The sequence below is a fragment of the Anabrus simplex genome, chromosome 8 (genome assembly GCF_040414725.1).
Source record: "Anabrus simplex isolate iqAnaSimp1 chromosome 8, ASM4041472v1, whole genome shotgun sequence".
Taxonomy (NCBI): Eukaryota; Metazoa; Arthropoda; class Insecta; order Orthoptera; family Tettigoniidae; genus Anabrus; species Anabrus simplex.
In genome coordinates, this window is record NC_090272.1 from 17259401 (window position 1) to 17284002 (window position 24602).

Consider the following 24602-nt stretch of genomic DNA (forward strand, 5'->3'; position numbering starts at 1 on the left):
TTGCTTAATGTAAGTTTCCAATCCATATTTGTGATGATGCTCTTCGTTATTTCGTGGGAATTTTTGGCCTAATTTACGCCGACTTTAGTGGTTCACCATTTGAATGAATTTAAACCTTTAGTGAATTTTATTCATTTTTAAAGAAGAATAGGATCTTATTTAATGAATACGCATAAATGAGTATAGGCCATGTCAGTGGATTGAACTCACAAAATCAAATTGTAAGCGTTAATTAACTAATTATTTCAATTAATGGATAAACAACGATTGACATGAGGTCAAGTTCCGAGCTATTATGTGAGGAGCAACTACTAAATAATTATAAAGTTGAGTTTATTAATTAATTTAAAGGTCAAGGAAGACGATTTAACCATAATTTTATGAGAGAAATTTTTTTATTTAATTTTCAAAGAGGAATGAAAATGATCATTTTCAAATGTGTTTAAAATCAAATCTATGAAGGAAGGAAGTTTATTTTCAAGTTCTTAAATTATCAATGGGAGAGATCATCTCAGATCAATCATTATTAATTATTTAATTAATTTTCCACTAAAATATAAATATTATACTTGCAGATTCAGCCCTTTTGCTGTTCGATTTTTCGATAAAGTGTTTATGTGACTACGACATAAAAGAAGACTAATCATATAAACAAAATACCTAGATTTTGTAAATTATTGTGAAGTTTATGAAGAGCAGTAGTTGTAATAAATGTGTAAAACCCATTTAGTTTTCTCTCATTTGCCACTAGTTCATCATCTATCCCTGCACTTTAAAATTTTCGCACAGCCGATAAGCGAACGATCTACACCCTAGAGATCTTCGCTCATCGGCCGAGCTGAGCCCGGCATGACGGGTGCAATATATATATTGGAAGTTCAATTTAAGATAACCATGCCTTTCGGTAAAGTGACTCTGGGACTTCTGAAAACTATCAGTGCACTTTTGTGAATGCCAGTATTTTATGTTTTACAAGATATCAGCGCTAGGGTGTGTAATTTTTGTGTGATCAAAACCCCCAGTCTCAAGTGTATTTATATGGAAGATGTGACACGTTTTGTAGAGAAAAAGGTGTTGTATTTAGACCGTAGTGTGTTGTATATGAACCATTTTGTAGAAAAAGAAAAGAGATGAATGTGTTGTGTTTGGACATGTAACTATTATTGAATATTTGTAAAGGGTTGTTACTGCTGAGACCGAGCGAGTTGGCCGTACGGTTAGGGGCACGCGGCTGTGAGATTGCATCTGGGAGATAGTGGATTCGAATCCCACTGTCAGCAGCCCTGAAGATGGTTTTCCGTGCTTTCCCATTTTCACACCAGGCAAATACTGGGGCTTACCTTAATTAAGGCCATAGCCATTTCCTTCCAACTCCTAGGCCTTTCCTATCCCGTCGTCGCCATAAGACCTATCTGTGTCGGTGTGACATAAAGCCGCTAGCAGAAAAATGTTATAGTTAAGTGAGATTAAGTTCTGGAAATTTTCATGACTTGGATTTTCGGAACAGGGGATGCCTGTCCCTGTTGATTCTAGAAGCATATTTAGTTGTGTACGAGTTTTGTAAGATGGAAGGTTCTCGATAAATATCAGAAGCATATTCTAGTTGTAAATGAGTTTCACAAGATAGAAGGTTCTCGATAAAATAACACCGGTTTAGATTGGTGGATCTGGGCGGTGAGAGGTAAGTTTCTGTGGCCTGATTGGTTACCTGGTGATCGGACCAGGGCTAGTCTCTGCCTTCTTAAGAGAACGAGGCAGGATTTCGTGGCCTTTTCGTTTCTCGTCAGTCCAGCGAGCAGACGCACTTCGGTGATCTTTCGCACCCAGGATAGCCTGCCTTAGGGTAAGTGCTGTTGGTTTCATTTCCACCTTAATTTAAGTTCAATGTTTGCATTTGTTTTCACATAGAAGTTTACCCCTACTACCCTGACTCGCCACTCTAATCTTAAGACGCCTTAGCTTCCGTTATGTATAATTTTAATATCACGTGGTTCCTATTACCGTACCTTTAATCATTGTATTCTGTATGTTACATTTTGTTAAAGTATCTTTTGGTTAGCCTCTTTGACTTAAGGGAATAGCTCTTGGTAAACTGCTCCTGAGTTCGTATGTTTGGCCTATGCAAACTTGAATTTTGAATCGATGAATTTTTTTGTAATGTCTATTTTGGAAATAAATATTAACAGATCAAAAAATCACCATTGATATTTCTTGAAATCCTCAACCTAAGTATCTTCATGACCCTAGGTACGGTTTCCACGCCTCCTCCACATCCTTTATTATAGTCGTCACGTTGCTCAACCTGAGTTTCATTTGTTTATTTTTTGATGCAGTTTATCTGGTGTTTTGGTTTGGGTTAAAGTTGTTAGAATATAATATAGGTTTTCCTTTTTTGTTTACTACCAGTTGAGAGTTACAATAAATATTATAAAAATGAATGGGAAGGAAAATGAATTGATTGACCTAATGGAGAGGCAAAAACTCGACAACCTAGGATTAAGTGAAGTAAAATGGAAAGGGAAAGGAATGGATCGGTAACAGTAAAGGGGAAGGAAGTGGAGTGGAATTTATAGAGAATCAGAATGTTGAACCAATAGCTGAAATTGAGTATGTAAATGAAACAACTATAATAATGCACATACATGTAAACAAGGAACTACTGAAGATAGTACAAGTGTATGCTCCACAGACAGGATGTAGCGTGGAAGAAAAAGAAGATTTTCTCAATGAACTGGAAACACATATTTTTGGAGATGGGATCATGATAATGGGAGATCTGAATGCTCATGTGGGAAATGATAGAATGGTATAAGAGAATGTTCTGGGCCCGCATGGGTATGGTGATAGAAATGAAGATGGAGAGAAACTGTTGGACTTTTGTATCAGAAATAACCTGATAATAAAGAACACATGGTTTATGAAGAGGAATAGTCATAAGATCATCCGATATAGTTGGGATGGACAGTATGGAACACTCATTGATTTTATAATAACAGACCGAGAACGGGGAAGACACGTCATGAATAGAAGATAATCCCCAATGAAGGTATGGAGGGTGATCATAGATTATTAATTGTGGAATTAAAACTGTGACCCGTGGGAAGGCAGGCTGGAAATTATTTTGTCTATTTTGGACATGTAAACTATTTGCCTTTTATTTAAGGAAATTTATGAACAAGATAGACAGTTCAAAAATTGAAATTGTGAAGAAATCCTGAATGTTGCATTGTGTAATCGCTTGAAGGACAAACTTTTGAGGCAGCCTTTACTTCCACGTGAGCAAGGAAGTTTCTATATGTCGCAATCAAACTCTCTGATTCCCATTGGTTGGTGTATTAAATCTTTTAATTGGTGAATGTAGAGGTCCCGGGAAATTCAGTGTCCTCATCGCTCGATTCTGGTTTCTGGGCTAATCCCTGCTTGTCGTTTTTGGCTTTGAGATACTTAAGGAGCGGACATGTGGACACCGACCTCATGGTGAACGCTATATTCTTGTATTTGAATTTATTTAAATTCTTTCTTGTGTTTCGCCCTTTTCTCATTTAATGTAACATTCCGTGGTAATGTAAATTTTGGTTTTGCGTATCGGAGTTTCCCCTAAACTTTCACATTCACCAAATTTGGTTTTCTGAATGACTGTGCCTTGACAGACAGTCATAGCATGTTTGTTCTCGGAGGCAATTCTCGTTTTCAGGCTCGGTATTTTGTAATTAAATGTAAATGCAACTATCTTTCTTGAATAGCGATATTGTACATCGCATTAATATTTTGATTTCTTTTGAGGTTGCCTCCAGTCACTTAGTGTCAACTTCTATGTTAAAATTTAATTTGCTATTGTCCGAAGGACTTGATTAATTTAGGGTTCTGGTTTCATAAGTTTATTTAAATATCCTTTGATTTAGGTGACCTTAATTGTCAGCTACTATGGTTTGTTATTTGTTGGTTTTGTTTTATTTGATTTTTTATCTTTTTCATTTTGTTAATAGTTAGTAGATTAGTCGAGGGTGATTGCCAAGAACCTTTCTTCGCACACTACGAGATACGATCTCATGCCCATAGTTGGGTTTCTTCCACCTTTCCACGTCTTTCGGTAGTTGTTGTTTGGTAGACCTGCATCTCGAACACGGTATTAATTTTGTTTTAATTCTAGATTTATCAATTTCCATTATTTCATTATTATTATTATTATTATTATTATTATTATTATTATTATTATTATTATTTTGATTTGTAATCGCGAATGTGCTATAAAACAAGTAAAAATCCCTAACAATTGTACTGAAGAAGAAACCAAAGTTCAGGATTTGGGAATTGGAGGAGGAAGATAAAAAATGACATCCAAGATTGGATAAAATGGAAGTTGCCTAACACGGAAATACGAAGTGGAGAAGAAGAGTAGGACAATTTAAGACAGACATTTGTGGAAGCAGCAATTGAGGTATGCAGGAAAACAAAAGCAAAGGTTAAGAGAAAGGAGACTTGGTGGTGGACAGAAGAAATAAAAAAAGAAATAAAAGAAAGGAACGAGGTGAAGAAAGAAATGGATAAGGAAAAGCAAAAAAGCGTATCAGAGGGATGAGAATAAGATAGAAAGGCTACATGTGGAATACAAAATATTCAAGGAAATCATAAAATATTACACGGAGTAATAAAATCGAAAAAAAAAAGTCAAGAAACAATCAAGGCATTAGAGAGAGAAGATGGATCCATACTACATGACGAAACGGGTCTTCAGAAAATGATGGCAAAGTATTTTGAAAAACTTTATAATGAGGATGACTGCTCGGAGGAAGAAGGATATAAGAAAATGGAAATAATAGATGGAGAAAAAGCAGAGAACCCGATAACATAGTTGGAACTTGAAACAGCAGTGAAAGCAATGACCAAAGGTAAAGCAAGTGGAAAAGATGAATTCAATCCTGATATGAATAAGGCAACAGGAAACATTTGACTACAGTTGCTATACCGAGCCCTCCATGCCGTATGGAAGGATGAAAGGATACCTGAAGTTTGGCAACAAGGAAGCATTGTACCACTGTTTGAAGAAGGAAATAGGAAGAAATGTGAACATTATACAGGTATACCTCTGTTATCACATGGGCTAAACATAATGGAAAACGTCATAGACAAAAGACTGAGGGATATAATAGAAACACAGTTAGAGGAAGAACAATATGTCTTTAGACCGATTAGATCAACAATAGACTTGATATTTACAGTGCGAACGATAATGGAAAATCTTCTGGAAAGGAACAAGGAAATCATCTTCGTATTTTTTGGATTTAGAAAAAGCTTATGATACAGTCAAGCGAAAACATGCCTGCTGAAAAGGAATGTACCAAAATCATAAATTAACATGATAAAATGTTGTATCATGAGAGTAAAAGCAGTGTACAAGTGGGGAGTGGTGACTCTCAAACATTTTATACAAAAAAAAATGGTCTCCAGCAAGGAAGTGTACTGTCGCCATTATTTTTTATTATATTGATGGTTGAAATCATAAAACGTGTAAAGCAGAGTATCAGTAGTGATGAAGTGAATGCAGATGATGTGGTGATTTGGGGAAAGGAAGAAAAAGAAGTACAAAGGAGACTGGACATTTGGAATGAAAATCTGAAGGAGTTTGGAATGGTAATCAGTAAAAACAAAACTGTAGTCATGCACTGTGGAAAGGAGAAAAAGAGAAGCCAAGTGAACATAGACGGAGAACGGTTAGAGAAAGTAGAACAGTTTACACATCTGGGTAGCATTATTAATAGAAATAATGAAATCAACCCTGAAATTAATAAAAGACTAAAACATCTTATCATAAAGTCAGAGAGCTTTTATGGGATGACAAAGTATCCAAGAGAACAGTATTTTATACCAATTGTAACGTACAGACTAGAAACACTGGTAACACTTTTGATGGAATTCAAAATATTAAAATCAGAGAAGAGCTAAATATAGAACCGTTAGTACAGTACCTACATATACAAAGCCAGACTGAAATCGTTCGGACATGTAAAAAGAATGGGAAAGGAACGGGCAGCAAAAAGGGAATTGGAAAGAGAAATTAAGAGAAAGAGACCAGTTAGAAGTCCGAGAAGAAGGTGGATGCATCAGATTTGGAAGGACATTAGAGAAGCTGGATTGGATGTGGCGGAAGTAATGGAGCAGGAAAAGTGGGAGGACAGAAAGGAGTGGAGGAGGCTTGTTAACCACACCCGGGAGACTGGAGTGGGACATTGATGAGTGCGATGACATATGATATGTGGGTGAGTGATGGAGCCCTTGTTTCTGGAAGTATTTCGTGCATCTGCGGTATATGGAACCGTTCTGATAAATCTCGTGATTGAGGCAATTACATTACTTTTCGAGGCTAATTGCAGGAGATTATGACGTATTGATTTCATGTGTTATTTGGTGAAATCTGCGATGCTGTTTATGTCTTTGAGGAGGATTTGGTTACATGTTCTGAGAAATACTGTATCCCTTGGATATCAGAGAACAAGTTCGACTCCGTATGATGAGCATATCAAATCAAAAAATGTATTCTATGCTACTTGCTCCCCTTTTTTAGGTCTAGTGCCTTGCATGGGTCTAGATAACAAACCTGAACTAAAGAACTACTGGTTCACAAATGCCATTTTAAACAGTACAGTTGTAATAGATCCGAAGCGATTCTTGATTACATACACATTTGCGTCAAAGAGATTGCCCTACCAAATGACCGATTGGCAAAACTAAGACCACCGGTCACTACATTAAAGGTTAAATTTCAAAATACAATGAACACACAGGAGGAAATGTGGATTGATGAGTTAATGATTCCGTTTGGTGGTACGGTCTAATTCTACCAATATGCCCTTTCAGTATGGGATAAAGTTATGTCTGAAAAGTGGGTATACGTGGCAGTTGAAAGTATATAGTGGAAAAGAGTACACCCATTAGCTTCTGCTAGTACAGTTAGGAGAAGGATGCACTTTATACACTGACACGAAATGAAAACCAGACACACTCTGAAACAGTCAAAAAGTACATTCGACAGAGGACACATGAATGTAAACGAAAGGAACGCCAGAAAAATGGAAATACAGAGGGATGTGAAAACAAGTTCCTGAACTGATTGAAGCTACTAACAGGAAACCATCCACATACAATGCTTGAAGATCATTTAGAGCATCTTATGGTACATGTGTATGTTGAGGTATATTATTATTTTTAGCGTATGATGAACACAATATTGTATACAATATGTACAACTACCCTCTCAAGTTCATAACATAAGTTCCATATCAAAAGATGAGAGCCAGAAACGTACTTCGTTTGAGACACAGAGTAAGTCCTCTATAAGCACGCAAAGGGCACTCAAATGCAATGTGATCCACTGTCTGCTCCTCTTGTCCGCAGTCACATTGCGGTGATGTCTTCCATCCCCATGTGAAGAGAGTGGCTCCACATCTACCTTGGCCGGTCCTAGTTCGGTTCAGCGTCTGGGCACTTGCAGGGGTTCTCAATGATATGGTAACGAGGACTGATCTTGCCATTCTTCTTTCCAGGCGTGCGATACATTAAAGGAGGTGTCCTGTAGATTCATTGCAGTACGCCAAGAAGGGTGTCTGGATTTCAGTCGTTTAGCTGGAGAAGCTGCTGTGTCAGAATTAATAGGGAGGTGAGAATTGTTTGCTATGTTCTTCCATAAGTTACGCAGTGACTGTCATCTTCTTAGGGATGGAGGTGGTATGTGGCTAAGGGTGGGAAGCCAGTGTGTGTTAGTTGGTCGGATGCACCCTGTAATGATACGCATTGCTTGGTTCAGCTGGGAGTCTACTAGTCCAGTGTGAGAACTGTCAAGCCAGGTTGAGCAGCAATATTCAGCGGCGGAATAAGGAAGTGCAAGAGAATTGGACCTCAGGATTTTAGCATCAGCACCCCAGGATGTACCCGCCAGCTTTTGAAGGAATTTATTCCTGGTCTTGATCTTGGCCGACACATTACAGAGGTGATTCTTGTAGGTCAAGGACCTGTCCAGGGTGACTCCCAGGTATTTTGGGTTACTACAATACTGTAGATTCTCTCGTCCGAATGGTATGGTTGGTTTGTACCCAGCACTTCTATTCCGCAAGTGGAAGGTAGACACAACAGTTTCCTGAGGGTTTGGTGTAAAGTTGTTCTGACAAGAATCTTTATGTCTGATGTAAGCATCGACTCAGACTCATCGAAGCTTTGGTGCTGGGTGACCAATGCGATGTCATCTGCGTAGATGAATTTTATGGATTTGGTTACTGGGAGGTCATATCAGTACAAGTCGAATAGTAGATGGGCCAATACAGAGCCCTGAGGGAGTCCACCATTTATCTTGTGTACTTTACTTCTGGAGTCTTCTAAAAAAATCTGAAAGTACCTGTTACTCAGCATGTTACTGAGTAATATGGAGAGTTTCAGGCGAGGGATGATGCTGAAAAATTTGAGAAGGAGCTTATCTTTCCACACGGTGTCGTATGCAGCTGTCAGATCTAAGAAGACACCGATGCTTACAATTTTGTTCTCAAATCCATTTTCAATATGGGCGACTAGTGCTAAATCCTGTTCTTCACATCCTCGTCCAGGTCTAAATCCAACTTGCACGACTGGAATATGCTGATTTATTGTCGCAGAGATCCTGTTATGTATCAGCCTTTTCAAATGATTCATTGTAACACTAAGGAGTGCCATTGGCCGGTAACTCTCAACTTTTGTTGGGTCCTTAAACGTTTTCAATACAGCTATTATTTTTTTTTTCTTAAAGAGTGAAGGTAGTTTACATGTCTCGAATTTGTTTGTGAAGAAGTTAGTAAGCCATTTAGCAGAAGCTGGTTCAAGAGAAGAAGGAACTCTGGATATATACCATCAGCACCTGCCGCTTTCCCAGGTTTAAGACTTTTTATGGCCTGCTTAGTTTCTTGTGGTTGGAATGGGGCAGAGAATTCAGAGGATCGTTGAGCCGAACGTTTCTTTCCCTTCAAGAGGTGATTTACGTGCCTTCTATGATGCTTTTCAACCGAAACCTTTTAGGTAGAGATCATATGCTTGGTCATGTCTTCCAGACTGATGCTTGTTTGCGGTCTAATTTTGTTGTTTGATGTGTCCAATTTCCTGATCAGGCTCCAAGCTTCCCTGATGGAGTGAGTGAAGACTAGGGACTACAACTTCTTGCCAAATTCTATTTCTGTTTTTATCTAGGGATTGTAACAGTTCCTAAACTGTGTCTGGATCACCATTGGCCTCAACTTTTTTAAAGAGCCTTTCACTGTTTTTGTTCCAGCCGGGGGTATATTGTTTGTGATATCCTCTTGGGATACATCGCTCTGCTGCACTTTTAAGTACACCAATGAATCTACTGTAGTTAGTATGGATAGGTCTTATCCATCGCACGTTGGAGTCAATCTGTTTAGAAAATTCATTCCAACTGGCTTTTTAAAAATTCCATCTTTGTTTCAGGCAGGAGTGAACGATAGCCACAAGCAATCCAGACTGGAGAATTATTGGTCTGTGCTGACTGTGAGGAAATTTGTTGAGCACTGTGCGTCGTATGTTGCTGTGAGTGTTGTGACTGCATTACAAAACAGAGATCCGGGGTGTAATCTTTGCTCCATCATGCAGAAGAGAAGGAAGCCTTCTCCTCGGCATCATAGATAAGTTTAAAGTTTTCAGTTTCCATCCAGTCAGTGAGCTTTTCCCCATTACTGTCGTTCTCTTTGTATCCACACAGTGTGTGATGGCTGTTGAAGTCGCCTGCAATTATACTTGGATTTTGCAGAGTTGGTATTGGCGGAAATGGCCAGGGAGTTCCAGGAAGTTTATATATGTTAACTACTGTCAAATCACAGACTTTGATTGAGGTAGTAAATATTTCATTACCTGAGGAGGTTAGCAAGACTTGATAGTGGGTGATATCGCTTCTCACATAGGTGGCAATCCCGTAATTTGCATGATTAACTGCGGACACTTATTTAAATCCAGGAATTTTCCCTCTGGATTGCAGTTAGAGATCATTTTCCGTGTGTGTTTCTTCAAGCAGAATGATATGAGTCTGGTGTTCTTTGAGAATCTTTGCTGGGTGTTCGCACTTTGCTCTGCTTATGCTGCGAATGTTAAGCTGGCATATTTTCATTGAAGGGCTAATGTTTCGAACTTGTGGGCCCTGAGAAGGCCTCTGGGTGAGTTTCTTTTCCGTTTTCCTTGACTGAGAGGTCATATACGACACTTTGGTCTCATCTTATTCTGATGTACTGACTTAACACCACCTGGGAGACTTGTGTAGGGTAAACCTACGGACATGAGCAACAGTGGTTCCCCGCTGAGGTATAAAATGGTACAGGAAAGTTATGTTTGAGCTGCTGTTAACGCACACTCAGTTTACAAGTCTACTGTATCATTCGGAGAAGAACTTTTAGCTGATTCGATTTTCGAAGATCTTCACAATATTGGGAAAGATTGCTTACACACTCAAAACCATTGAATATAGGCCTAGAGGTGGATGTACTTGCTGCTATAAACTTTTTATCAGCACATGAGGGGCAGAAACTAGAAACAATACAAGTGTAAGGACTGTTTTCTAAAGAAACGTAGATGTAGTGGCCTAAAGTAAAATGTTTACAGAAAAATGTAAAATAAATTAGTTGAAGGAATCTACTGACACTGATTCCTAGTGTGTCCGTTTCTTATTCTCATGTAACATAGGCTAACCCTAGTAACATACAACGATGTCCAAATTTGTATGGAATGATTAGAAATAACAAAACTAATAAACATGATTTTTAACTTCATTTTTGTTTGTGTATCAAAATGATGCGCACAAAAAGTGTGTAGCACATTAACAATAATAATGGCGTATGGCCTCCGGAGAGCCCTGGTGTAGTAGAGGCTGTATAGCAGGTTGGGGCCCTACCTAAGATGAAGACGACACAAACACCTAGCCCCTGAGAGTTAAAATCGCCAATCCGACCGGAATCCCTTAGACCATTCGGAGAGGGTAGGTGCACGCCCGTAGGTGATCTGCGCGTCGTGATGAGGGTGATACACCCAGTCCCTATGCCAGGGGAATTTACAAATTATGGTTAAAATTCCCGAACCTGCTGGGAATCGAACCCATGTCCCCTGTGACCAAAGGCCAGCATACTAACAATTTAGCCATGGAGCCGGACTATTCAGCATTAATTTACGTTAAACCATTTTTCTTGGGGGTCGGGCGACATATTAACATTTTAGAGAAATATAATGGTAACTGAGGTTTGTAACACTTGTTAAGATAGAGACGTATATCTCTCAGCATTACCTATGGTACGTCAGGTTTCAGGCGGGCTTGGGCCTTTTGTGTGATGGGTTGTTATTGTTGTGGGTGTCCTCGTGATAACTTGTGGTGACTTCGTGCGCCTGTATCTCATTTCTTTTTTGTTGGTATGTTCATTAATTTTATGGTGGTGTGGCGTGTGATTTACTGTGGAGTGTGTAATTTTTAATGTGAATTTTTTGGTTTCATACGTACATCTCGAACTTTCCCTTCATCAAATGAATTATTTAATGACTTTTGGTTATTATGCGCAAACTGGGCAACGTGTGCACGATGAATGTACGCAGATTTCATGTATGAGTTTCCTGGTAAAAATGAAGTCATTGTAACATTTCACGCAGATACGAGTACGATGTTGCCTCAAAGTATTCAGAATTGTTTTAAGAACTTAATTCATTACGATATCTCAGATATTTCTGGTATTTCCTCACTTTCAGAGTTTGATAAACCCCTTCCTAAATAACAAATGTATTATGGGTTTTTAAAAAAAAATAAACACCACAGCATAACTCATGCACAACTTACAAAATACAAGTTCACGTTCATTACCACATTGCAATTTGTACACATCTTACAAGGAGTATTTTCAGTAAACAATCGGTAGAGACTATTTCAGCCTCTTGCAAACTCAAATACTCCTGACATTTTAAGCATGTCCGTTTTGACTCATTCTGGCAAATACAACATCGCTTCCATTTCCCCAGTTCTGCTTTCTTGTTTCATTCCATAGAATTTTTTACGCGACCCCTCTCAAGATGTTGGCTTACCAGCTCAGCAGATGAGAGACTGCAAGTTCTTAGATTATCTCAGAATTTATTCCACATATTATGAGCGTTTCGTTGCAAGTGGCAGACATTTCATTGACAACATCGACTCTTGATTTTGTTCTGTTGTAAAATACCACAATTTCTGTTTTCTCCTGTGGTATGCCATCACCGTGCATTGAAATGTTGCAAGGGTGAAATACTAAACCAATGTAAAAACCAAAATTTCCTTTCTCCTTCGTTTCGGCCGTATTTACAACACGTTTGACAATCTCTGCGGTATTTTTACGCTTCTCTGCCTTTTCTCTCTGCTTTCATCCTTTCTCCTACTTCAATCTTCTGTTCTTGTGTATCGGATCTACCTTTTCTCACCAGTGTCGCTCCTGAACCGTTTTGTCGAATTGTCTAAATAGAATCCTGTCCATGATGTAACCTTCCCGAACCCCGTCTTCGTCAAGTCCAACCATTTCAGTTCCGTCTTTGTCTTCCGGACAAACGCAAAGAATCTTTTCGTTGGTCTGTTACTGTTTCCAATAATAATAATCTTTTGGCCTCAGCTACCGTGCGCAGACGTCAGTAGGTAGTAAAGGACAGAGCTATCCCAGGGGCAAGTGGGCAAGATGGCCGCCACGCGCAATTCACTTCTAATAATGCAAAGACGATATCAGAACCACAATAGTCGCCTCTTCCCTGAAGCCAAAGAAGCTTGATCCTTCTCACATATTTCTATGAGATACAAATTCAGCATCAAGTTGCTTCTTTTTTTCTTAATGACAGCACTGAAAACCAGTTTGATGTCTGAAAACTAGTTGTCTGCTGTAATGGGTTTCATCAGCCTAATGACTACACCTGTTGGCATATTGCTGTGGGTTACTTTCCAGCATACATCTCTAGAGTATATGAGCAGAGGCCTTTTGCATCCACAGTAACATATATTTCTATGCCATATTTGTTTGGTGTAGAAGGAACGTATTACCTTAACCCACTTCTTCCTCTGAAGGCTTCTAGCTTATCATCAAGTGTGACATTCTGTTCAAGAGAGTAACACTTTTTTCAATTAATCACGGCTTTTGTTAACAAGTCCCATACTGGTGCGGGGTGATCCCTGCTCATGCGGTCTTCAACCCTAATGCACCTGATTAGGTCATCAGTACAGCCTAAGCGACTGACGAGTGCAGACGTATTGAATGGAGGGTCCCTGGGGAGGGAGAAGGGAGTGCAGGAAAATGCTGAGGAGTTTACCGACAATGATTGTTGTGGAACAATACAGGGCGATTATAGGAGGATGGCAGGGAAGAAAGAAGAAAGAAGTGAAATCAGGAGGGTGTAAAATGGAAATGGAAATTAAAGGAGAATTAATACTATCAGCGGCGGTGATTATAATATTGCGATGGATTGGGGGTCGAGCTGAACCCAGGTCCGACATCTAGTGGAATTATGAGCTGGGAAGACATGGAAGTAATCAGAAGAGTTGTAAAAGAGGTGGTTATAGAAGTCTGCCCCTTTGAGTAACTAAAAAATATGATTGAAGAACACACGAGGGAGTTTGAAAAATGAAGGGATGGTTCCGAGAAAGAGCAGGCGACACAACATCTCAAGTGAGGAAAAATGCCGAAGAAGTTGCAGCATTAAGGGAGAAAATAGGACAATTATAAGAGGAGACGCTGAAACTGAAAGCAAAAGTGGAAGCCAACACTTTATATCGCAGGAAAAAGTGTCTATTTATATATGGTGTGCCTGAGGACATGAGAGAGGACAAAGTGCTTACGACCTATAAAGTAGTGGACTTAATTCAGGGGAAAATGAAAGTTAATTTTAGTGAAGTGGACATAGACGATGTGCAGAGAGTGGGAAGAATTAGAGGCAACATGCCTATCAAAGTACAACTGTTTTCTACGCTGATGGCTGATATTGTGGTTGGCAATGCGAGTAACATGCAGAGGGAAAAGTATGGATCAAGAGGGACGTGGGAATGGAGGCGATCAGGAACGAAAGACTACTTAGAAAACACATGATACGAGCTAAACATCAAGGGCTGAGAGCAACTATGAGAAGACAAGAACTAGTGGTGTCAAGCAGCAACTGGAGTAGAATCTGGTCTGTAAATAGATTGATGGACCTAAAAATGAAGATAAAACAAGACGAAGAAACAGAGAGAACTGTATCGATTAGTGGGGAAGATAGGCAAGTGAAAGATAGTGATATGAGAGAAGAGGGAGAAGGTAGTAATGTTAATACCGAAAGAAACAATGTGCTGTGCGAAAAGAGACAGGGAGAGGTGCCAAGTGAAAATGTGAACATAAACACCGATAAGCAAGGAGCAGATGATAATGGGGCGAGAGAAGGTAGGCCTAGGGTCACAGACACAGTTACAGCTAGAGTCAAAGGAAGTCAGCAGAGTGGAAACAGTGAAGAAATGCCGGCTCAGAGGGAAAGGGAATGCTCGGAGGCAACCTGGAAGAGAGTAGAGCAGAGCTGGAACGAAGAGTGGAGCAGAAATTTAAGTAGAAGCCTAAGAGATATGTTGGAAACAGGAAGAATTAATGAGGGTACTGCTACAAAAAATAAAAACGCTAATAAAGTTAGCAAGAAGTAAGAGAATTGTTACGGTAATGATGGTAGTTTTTGGTAGGTAATGAAGTGTGCTTATTTATTGCTGATGCTGTAATTGAAATGTATGAGTAAGGGATTAAGATGGTGTTTGTATAGTGAAGTAATGGTAATATCTGGAGTGTATTGGACTGTCTGAAAGTAATTTAAGTGTTGAGAGGGATGGGAACTGAAAAGTGATGAGTAAGAGATGGAGTTGATGGTTGGTAGTATACGATGATGGTGGTAGTTTTTGGCAGGTAGAGAAGTGTGTTTATTGCTGATGTTGTAATTGATATTTGTGTTGGTATGATAGGTATAGTAATTGGTATGTAGTGTGTAAGTGAAAGATTGTGGAGTTGAATGGAGTTTTTGGTAAGTAATGGAGAAGTGGTGGTATATGTAATGGCAGAATGTAAGTGTTGAGAGGGATGAGAATGGAATAGTGGTGTGTGTTATGGGATGGAGTTGGAGGTAGGTGTTTGTAAGTGGCAAAGTATAAAAGCTGGAGTTGGTGGCTTGAGATTGGAAAGTTTGATGGTGATTTAGATTATTTGTGTGGTTGTTAAGCAAATTTAAATGTTTGGTTGGCAAAGAATGACGATATTGTTTTGACGAGGAGGTAGTTAAAATGTTCGTGGGGGCTGGATCAGCAGAGTAACGAGGTCAGGAGTTATGACAATAGCTGTAATAGAATGTGCCGCGTCGGCGAGGCCGTTCAGGTAGAAGGTGTAGTTATTTTTATAGCTTGCATAATTTATATGGTATTCTAATTTTATTTTTAATTATGTGTTTGCCTTTTGCCAGGGCTAACGGCTTTCCGGAAGCGAGTTGACCGTGGGCCATCTAATTATATGCCTTTTAACTATACTTTATTTAAATAGTATATTCTGGAAGACAATATATGTGGTGACCCTCACTTTGGGGGACACGTTTCCGGAGTATCCGACGGACTTCATGACATGTCCAAGGAGTATTTGTCCGATTGCCTTTTATTTTTAGTTTCATTTTATTTTATTTTGCTGGTTTCTTATTTTATGTCGTTTACTAGATTCTAATGTACTGTCCTTTTGCATCCTGTAACTGGCTTAGGGTATTCCAAATTTGAACCATGTATTGGGTGGAAACCTATGAGGTTCAATAAACTACTACTACTACTACTACCACCTGATTAGAATTTGAAACATTGTGATGTCATCACAAGTCTGAAAACCCTCTGTGCCTCTCATATACAGTCTGTCCTTATCTCTCAAATTTACGTCCCTCTCTCTGCTGTGTACTGAACTACATCATTCATCATATCTTAAGTCAAGAACCCAATGTGTTTCTTCCTTCACCAACGAGTCCAGGTACCTGAGTACACTGCACCTTTCTCCAATTTGTCATACCATCTTTCACTGTGAAGTAAGCAGCCGTCTCATCTCCCTCCCAGAGTCACTTTCTCTTTGGATCCTCATCACTGATACACTCATTATAAGAGTCACTGTCACTTTCCCATAGAATCGAACGAAAGCATTATTGAAATGCTCCATGTTTAGAGCAGCTAACAGATGTACACAAAGACATCACGCCGCATCCCGATCGCCGCGCTACAAAGACAAGACAAATAGGGAATGTGTGGACAGAAAGACAGCAAATCCCAGAATGGCGTGGGCCATTGGAACTTCTTGTTTAAGATTACAAGTGATATATGACAAGTTAAGCCCGTACTGTCAACTTTGAACAGTTTAAAGTACTTACAAAAGTTTTTATTCTTAAAGCGAAGTTATAGGGACATGCTTCATCCTCAGCTTAACGAAGAACAAAAGTTGAACAAACAAGTGTTACATGCAGCAGGTCTCAGTGTGCCATTTGACAACAAGCTGGTTAATCATCTCATCGATGTTCGAGAATAAAAGAATCTTATATTTCACTTAATGGATTATACAGTAAAGCATCACTTAACAAGTATAAAATCTTACGTTTGTGAAACTGTGTGAAAATATTCCCAAGGGCTCTTTCCACAAATTGTACGTTACAACAACTTACAAATGTTTACATTCAAGGAAGACTGTCTCTTTAGGGGGAACTTGACAAAATATTCAGTCAATAAATAACAGGCACTTTAATTCAAATATTACGGAAATATTGTTAAAAGCAAACTGCAGGAACCCTTATGCAAGGCAGCTTTCCATTTTGGGTTCTCTCTCGCTCTCAGAAGAGAGGTAAGTTTATATCCGCCATATATTGCAATAGAAGTTGATCCTTGGCAGAATAGTCAGTGGTTCACAGGGTCCTGGGTTCAGAGATATTGACTGGTTGTTTGTCTTCTTCACACCACAGGAACACGCAATGGTGATCACGTCCCTCCACATAAGGTTGGCATCAGAAAGGGCATCTGGTCGGAAAACAGAGACAAATCCACATCTGCAGCTCCATAGGCGTGGGAAAAGCGGTAGGAGAAGATAAGAGTTGAATAATGGCCAAAACATGATATTATGGATGTAGAAATTTTTCCCCAGAGACAACAGCATGAATTCGATAGGAACGGATAGAGGAATAATTTGTAAGATATGGGATGGAAAACATGAAATTCTAGGTGTAAGGTTCATAGACAACTTGATACTTTTAAGGTGCAAAGTCCTGGCAACGCTAGCGCTGATGCGGAATTATTTCATAAGATATTCAGCAATGTGCGAAACATATGGTAGCGGGTGATCTGAACTTACAAAATGTTAACTGGGAAGAGAATGTGAATAGCAGAAAGCTCGACCAACAAGTGCCGAATAAGTTAATACCACATGGTTGATATGACAAGCACGAGGGAATTTGAAAGTGATTAAAATTTGTTGTGGAAAATGGCAAATAAAACTTTCCACTCCCAGGTTGTGTGTGTCCCATACCAAAATCTTCTGGTTGTTATGACTAAACACACAGCTACTGAGCAACGTTAGCAATAGTTTCCTCGTGACTCTTTTACCAGAACTTGAGAATGTCCACAGCTTGTTTCACTACAATAAGTTTTCACTATACTCGTAAAAGTCAGGTTCATTCTCTAAAATTTATAAAATGTAATCTTTCTTCATGCTTTCTTTACTCTTCTGCGCACCCATCTCAGAAAATAGTTGTGAAAGGAAACACAAGGCACATAATTATCATCAAAATACGGTGAGGTGATTTATGAATCATCCATCTTCTGAACAGAGCAGGCGATGAACAAAAAAACTACAGCGTCAGACAACTCAGAAGTGGAGAAAAGTGCATTGTTGACGTCCGAGTTAGGCAGCGGCAGACATGTTCACATCTGAGTTAACTCAGGCATGGGATGTAAAAACTTAAAGCAATTGTTGAAGAGCATTAAAATATGTACGGACCTTTAAAAGTGGTAAAGACTATGTTATAACAGAGAAATAAAGAGATTAGGAAGGAAGTACAGATTGGAAAGAAATCGAGTTAGGAATGATTGAGGAAATGAAATGGTGTATGGCTTATAGTGTCCGAGGACATGTTCGGCTCACCAGATGTAAGTCTTTTGATTTGACGCTCGTACGTAACCCGCGTGTCATGATGAGGATGAAATGATGATGATATTTTAGATTAAGGAAGTTAAAAGGACTGCATAGGTACTGAACTATCCAAGGCTTCATGGGCAGATGGGGGGAGATACTGGCTAGAAATAAGGATGATTGAATGGATGGCTAAATTTCTAGAAAACAGATCTCAGAGAATTACAATAGTTGAAGAAACATCTGATCCTGTAGTAATAAAGAGGGGGAGGAGTTCTTCGAGGCAATATTATTAGACTTGTACATTTTCAGGTATACAAATGTTATGGGATCACAGACAAGGCTTTTTGCAGTGTCATCATCATTAATATTGTCCACTCGAGCAAGCTGCTGTTGGTAACGTGGTCGACTTGAAGCTTGTATTTGTCTTGGAAGCACAGCCAGATCTAACATTGCTACAGCATGCACTCCCGTCACATGACCATACTCTACCAATTTAAAAATAATTAGGCCTACAATTCTGATTGCAATTAAACAGTTTTATAGAATTTCTATTAATTTCTTATTACTTATCACAAACGATAATCCGAAAACTAATTTAAGGCAAAGTTGTGTAAGTTACTTTAGTAGGCATGACCAATTTGGGATTGGAACAATTTACCAAGTAAGATCTTTGATAAATTTCCATCCTAATAATTGGCAACAATGACTGTACATTACCAGAACACACTCTATGTGGAAGTTAAACAACTATAATGTGATTCATATTATGTAGATGGATGATGAAGGAATGTGAAATGAAACTATGGAATTACAAAGGAGTTTAAAGAGAAAGGCCTCAGTTAAGAATAAATAAAACCTAGATGTATATAGACGATGGTTTACAGCAACAGTAATACATATATTTATGAAACACACGAAGCAATAGAAATTACTAACCTCCTTCTTCATGTGGTCTGCCTGATCATTCAACACATCTGCTTCTCTTTTCATTTGCTCTATTTCATGGTTTTTCTCTTCAATAGATGCTTTAAGACGATTTCTCTCTGAGTTCCAGACATCTGAACCATTTCTTGTCACTTTCTCTTCTAATTCTTTGAGTTTTTCCTGTTAAAAGAAAACATTAATTTATCATTATGTACAGTATGTAATGAACTCAATTAACTTCCTGTGCGTTTTCTTTATAGGACTATTTCTTATGTGAGGTACGAAGAGCAGGAAGTGCAATCCGGCTCAACTCTGCCAGGTCTCTGGGACAGAATGAAGGCAAGTACCCTATAACACTGACATACCCACGTTTGGGGTAGTATTGACAAACAAGAAGAAGGATATAGTGCCTGAACAGAAGACGGACTGCAGTGCCAATTATCACTTGCATGGAGCGTGTCAGTACTCCACCGGCTGAAATCCTTCCTTGACATCCAATGTTTAGCAGTCAGCCACTGCTATTAACACAATACTGAACAGAAGACGGACTGTAGTGCCAATTATCACTTGCATGGAGCATGTCAGTACTCCACCGGCTGAAATCCTTCCTTGACATCCAATGTTTAGCAAGCAGCGAATGCTATTAACACAATACTGACGCTTCATCAGTATTATGTTCTCCATTTCACGCCCCAACGGAGTGAAATTTCTTTCCAACTGTCCCTATTTGATGGAACCTGAGGACAACCATTTTGTGATTAGTAAAGATATTCCTTAAATGCTACATAGAGTTAATTCTGCAATGATCTGTTGTTCTTATTACAGCAAGAGACGTTCAAAACTGAATATATACTCCATGTTGCAACTATAGACTCGGCAGTGGTTTTAATGCTCCACCAACACATTGAAGCAAACTGGGGAAAGGGCTACTTGAAGGACTATGGTTGGGAAGAAAGTGCGCATGGCTTTAGTAAGTGTGAAGGTGGAAAACCACGGGAAACCATCTTCAGGTGTATTGACGTTGGAAGTCAAACTCACAGTTACGTGACCAACTAGCTCAGTAACATGGAGAACAACTCCAACTCGGGTATTGAAATCTCCCATCACACTGACGTCTTCTCAGGTATCTTCTCACTACGTCAATGTTGGTACTGATGATAAATTATTCACCATTATGGGATTCATTTTTATTTTCATATTGGTGGAGTTTGTATCCACTCTCCATGAGATCAACGAGTTCTTCATTTTTAGCAGTTGATGTTTAATGTCCCAATTCTAGTTTTATTCTGTATGAGGTTGTCTCTTCTCTTTGCATGCCATCAAGCTACCCGACATTCCTAGCAGAGTGATGTAAAGATGCAATCGCATGAGGGATTTTATTGTGGTAACTGAAGCTGTTTTTATTTTTGAAAGCAAATGTAATTTTCTCTTTGCTAAGCCTAACGCTGGAGAGGATATTAGCCTTTGATAGTCAACTATCAAGCCTGCAAGCCACCATCTCGACCTTCTCTCCCGCCTATGTCGTATGCTACACACTGGGTCAGTGTGCTCTGTGATTCACATAGCCAGGGGCTACCTGCTTTCTTTATGTGTATACAATAGAACCGCTAACGTGCTGCGTAAGGAGCATTTGAACCACTGGCCCGTTGAGTGGCAGGTATTGATTCTGTTAATAAGAACATGAGATTTTCATGAAATTTGTGAACTTTCATTTTCAACTTGCATAGATCAGCCACATGTCGCTGTAAGTTACCTGTCATCAAATATTTTAGAAGCTCTAGAAAGTATTTATGAGCTGTGCCGATGTCATCACAAATGTGTTGAAAGGTACTAAGAGCAAATTTTGAAGACAGAAGTTGGTGTATTGTGAAGAAACGTCAAACATGAAGTGATAAGGCCTTCAACTTGTCTGGAAGTAATTTTTTGTGACAAACAGCAGCTTACAACACCTACCCCAGAGCTATCCAGCTCGATAACGTTGCGCGTCGGATTCAGCATGCTATCGGGTGAAATGTTTGGACGTACTGGAATGGTGTGACTGTCGAGCTATATTTAGTGCTGAATGTGTTGGGTGAGCAGTTTGTTGTTTCTAAAGTGAAGTCTGCATTTTTTTAATGCACACGAATAAAAGCATCTTTTAGGAAGTTACTTGCCATGGCAGAACAAACAATCAAGATAGTGATAAGCTACTCTGAAATGCATCAAACAGTTTTACAAGAAGTATCTTCCAGATGACTGTGGCGATAACAAGCTGAAGCAAAGTGCTTGGATCTAAGGAAGTAGTGGACATGATTCCTGTGTCACAGGGAACAATCATAAACTATGCTGATTTTTCACAATCCGAGCTAAAAATGATCTGGATGCCATTTGTATATGCACAACGCGAATGCTTTTTCTCACATTATAGCCACCATCACTTGTCTGAAGAAAACATCAGTCTTTTCCTGAAATGCATGTTCTGAGCTAGATTTTGAGAACACAAAAATATTCTATTGAAAACCAAATTTTTTCATTCTAAAATCCTGCTTTCTGCACTTCCAACTCAACAAAAAAATGGTCTCTAGCCACTGAGAAATACTTTAAAGAAATTTCCATTACTTACTTGTTGATCCAGTTTCTCCTTGATCCAAGCATCTTGCTTGCTATTGTATGTCTCCCTCAAGGTTCGTAGTTCTGTTTCTGCACTGGCCAATTCCCTCTTTGTTACTTGAAGTTGGCTACAAATATAATGAACATTATATATAATTTGTAACTGTCATTTGACTGATTACACAAGTAAAAATAATAATAAAAATGATAATAGAAATAATAAAAAATTGCCTAGGATTTGCTGATGGCCTTGCTCTACAGGAAATAGGACAGAAAATTAGTCTTGGAATATCTTTTGAAAAGACAGTAATCATGTTTACTGACCCACCACTCATTAACGAAATTGCCATAGGAAACCAAGAAATCAACATTGTAGATAAATTTAAATATCTGGGAGAAATCATAACATATAACCTCAATGAAAAGCCAGCATAGCATAACAGAATAAATAAATTGACTTGGTTGAATACGAGGATTGGGGCAAAAGTCATGGCAATTATTTTTTTATTGTAGATATGTGAACGGATCACAAACGAATATGTGTCATGTGGAAGTTCTGCAGGCATAGTGTATATGCAGAACAACAGATGGTTCTGTGATAGCTGGTAGTAGCGCAGCGAGGGATGTGAAATGAGTCAGTTGGTGAGTATCGTGCGATATGGAAGTAACCCGTGTTGGGCAGCGCGCTTACATCAAAATAGCCGTTCTCTGAGGGAGAAATGCGATGGAATTTCACAGTGAATTAGTTGAAGCCCTTGGGAATAATGCCCTACCATACCGTACAGTAGCACGGTGGGTAGGAAAGTTTCAGCAAGGACGTGTGTCAACCACTAATGAGCAACGTTCGGGACGACCTGTCAGTGTGCCATCGTCGAGCAGCTCCGGGATGAAGACAGACGATGGACGCTACTGGAGTTAGAGAGGGCAAGTGGCATGGAGAAATGCACCGTCCACAGAATTTTGCGTAATGAGCTGTCATGACTTTTGCCCCAACCTTCGTGGACAAAATTACGGAGTGTGTGTTAAAGAGACTAGAGGAATCTGTTCAGTTCAATATAAATGCATGTGAGGACCTAAAGAATCAGATTGCCAAGAGAGACAAGGAACTCGCAGAACTGAAAGCGGAAGTGAAGTCAAATTATGATAATTTGGAACAATATCAGCGTAGAAATAACCTCCGCATATTTGGCATTCCGGAAGAGTCGAATGAGGACACTGACAGTTTAGTATTAAATGTTGCACGTGACATTGGTGCCGACATAAAATTGACTGATATTGACAGGAGCCACAGAGTCGGGCTTAAAATTGGTAATAAACCCCGGCCTCTTATCGTGAAGATGACAAGTTATCGCAGCAGGAAGGAGATATTCGTAAAGAAAAGGCATTTAAAATGATCTCGTGTCACGATCCGGGAGGACCTTACGTCTGCCAGACTGACGGTTCTGAAGGCGGCTATCTCCAAGTTCGGCGTCAGAAATGTCTGGACCAGTGATGGAGTTATCCTGTTTAAGACCGCTGACGGCAGCATACACCGCGCTACGCAGACGAGTGACTTTCCATGAGCTTACTCATATCTAACCTGTGTTTAGTTTACTAACCCATAAGTTGGTAACCCTTTGTATTAAGTTTTGTTTCCTCTTTTAGGACACATCTCCCTCTCTCTCTCTCTCTCTCTCTCTCTCTCTCTCTCACTGCTCTTGCATTACACCCTGCTTGGCTGAACGGCTGTAGTCTACCTGCTTGACCTTCACTAGCTCGTTAATTACGGTACCCCACTGGACACTGACCTTGTCCCAACCCTCTGTACAAACTCCGTACTTACAGTAACTTCCTTCTTAGTAATAACTAACAGCTGACTATAACCTTTTCCTGTAAATAGTCAGAATAGGTCTAGAAGATGATTATGTAACATACCAACCTCTTTCAGAGACGAGAAGGGGCATCAAAGATTTCACGAGTAGATTGCAGAAGCATGCGGAAGGGAAGAGTATATTAGAAATTTTTCATACTAATATTAGAAGCATAAGGAAAAATAAGAACTTTTTAGACGTTTTGAAAGCATATGATCACAGGTTTGATGTCGTAATTTTAACAGAAAGTTGGTCTTTGAGTAATGTAAATATAAGTAACCATGCGTTGTATAAATCTTATTACAATGAGGGTTCAGTTAACAAACGTGATGGTGTTGTATTAATGGTAAAAAATGGTTTGGAGCACAAAGTGGAAATTATTGAGTACGATGACTTTAAAATTCTCAGAGTAGTAATTATCTATGACAACAAGAAAGTAGCTATTACAGGAGTATATCGGTCACATGAATATCACAAACAGCGGTTTCTCAGTGCGTTAGATCATTATATCCAAGATAGATGCCATGTTGAAACCGAACTGATAATAGGGGACACAAATATAGACCTTTTAAATGAACACGACTGTGACGAATATCTCAACATGGAACAAGAAATAAATTTTCAGTCCTTAATAAACAATCCTACTAGAGTATCTGGTACAAGTAAATCCTGTATTTATCATGCTTTGATTACAAGTAGGTTGAGAAATGACGACATTCTGTATATCATCTCTCAAAGTAAAATTTCAGATCATTATCCTATAATAGTAAGTCTCAATATTCAAAATGCCTCGGTCCCTAATAATATACCAAATTTTCGACGTAACTGTTTTAAAATAGATCATTTTGAGCTTAAAAATCATTTAAGTAAAATAAATTGGGGAGACATCATAAACAGCAGTGATTTAGATATCAAACTTGATAAATTCGTGAATACAATTAAAAGCTGCATGAGCCTGTCCACTGTTAAATTGAAATCAAAGGAAGTCAAAAGAACAGAATGGATTTCTTACGGTTTGGTAAAATCTATTCACACAAGAGACCGACTTTATCAACAATATTTAAAAAATAAGGATACATTGGAA

At 39.0% G+C, this 24602-nt stretch overlaps 1 protein-coding gene across 3 annotated transcripts in view; it reads right to left on the bottom strand.

Moving 5' to 3' along the window:
• LOC136879210 (uncharacterized) overlaps positions 1-24602 on the bottom strand; it is a 1250431-nt gene that overhangs the window by 361315 nt on the left and 864514 nt on the right. For all 3 annotated transcript variants that reach the window (XM_067153008.2, XM_067153007.2, XM_068228965.1), the window contains 2 exons: positions 21682-21796; positions 19092-19259 (listed from right to left, as the gene is read on the bottom strand). In XM_067153008.2, coding sequence (XP_067009109.2) covers positions 19092-19259; positions 21682-21796 — 283 coding nt within the window. The remainder of the gene's footprint in view (positions 1-19091; positions 19260-21681; positions 21797-24602) is intronic.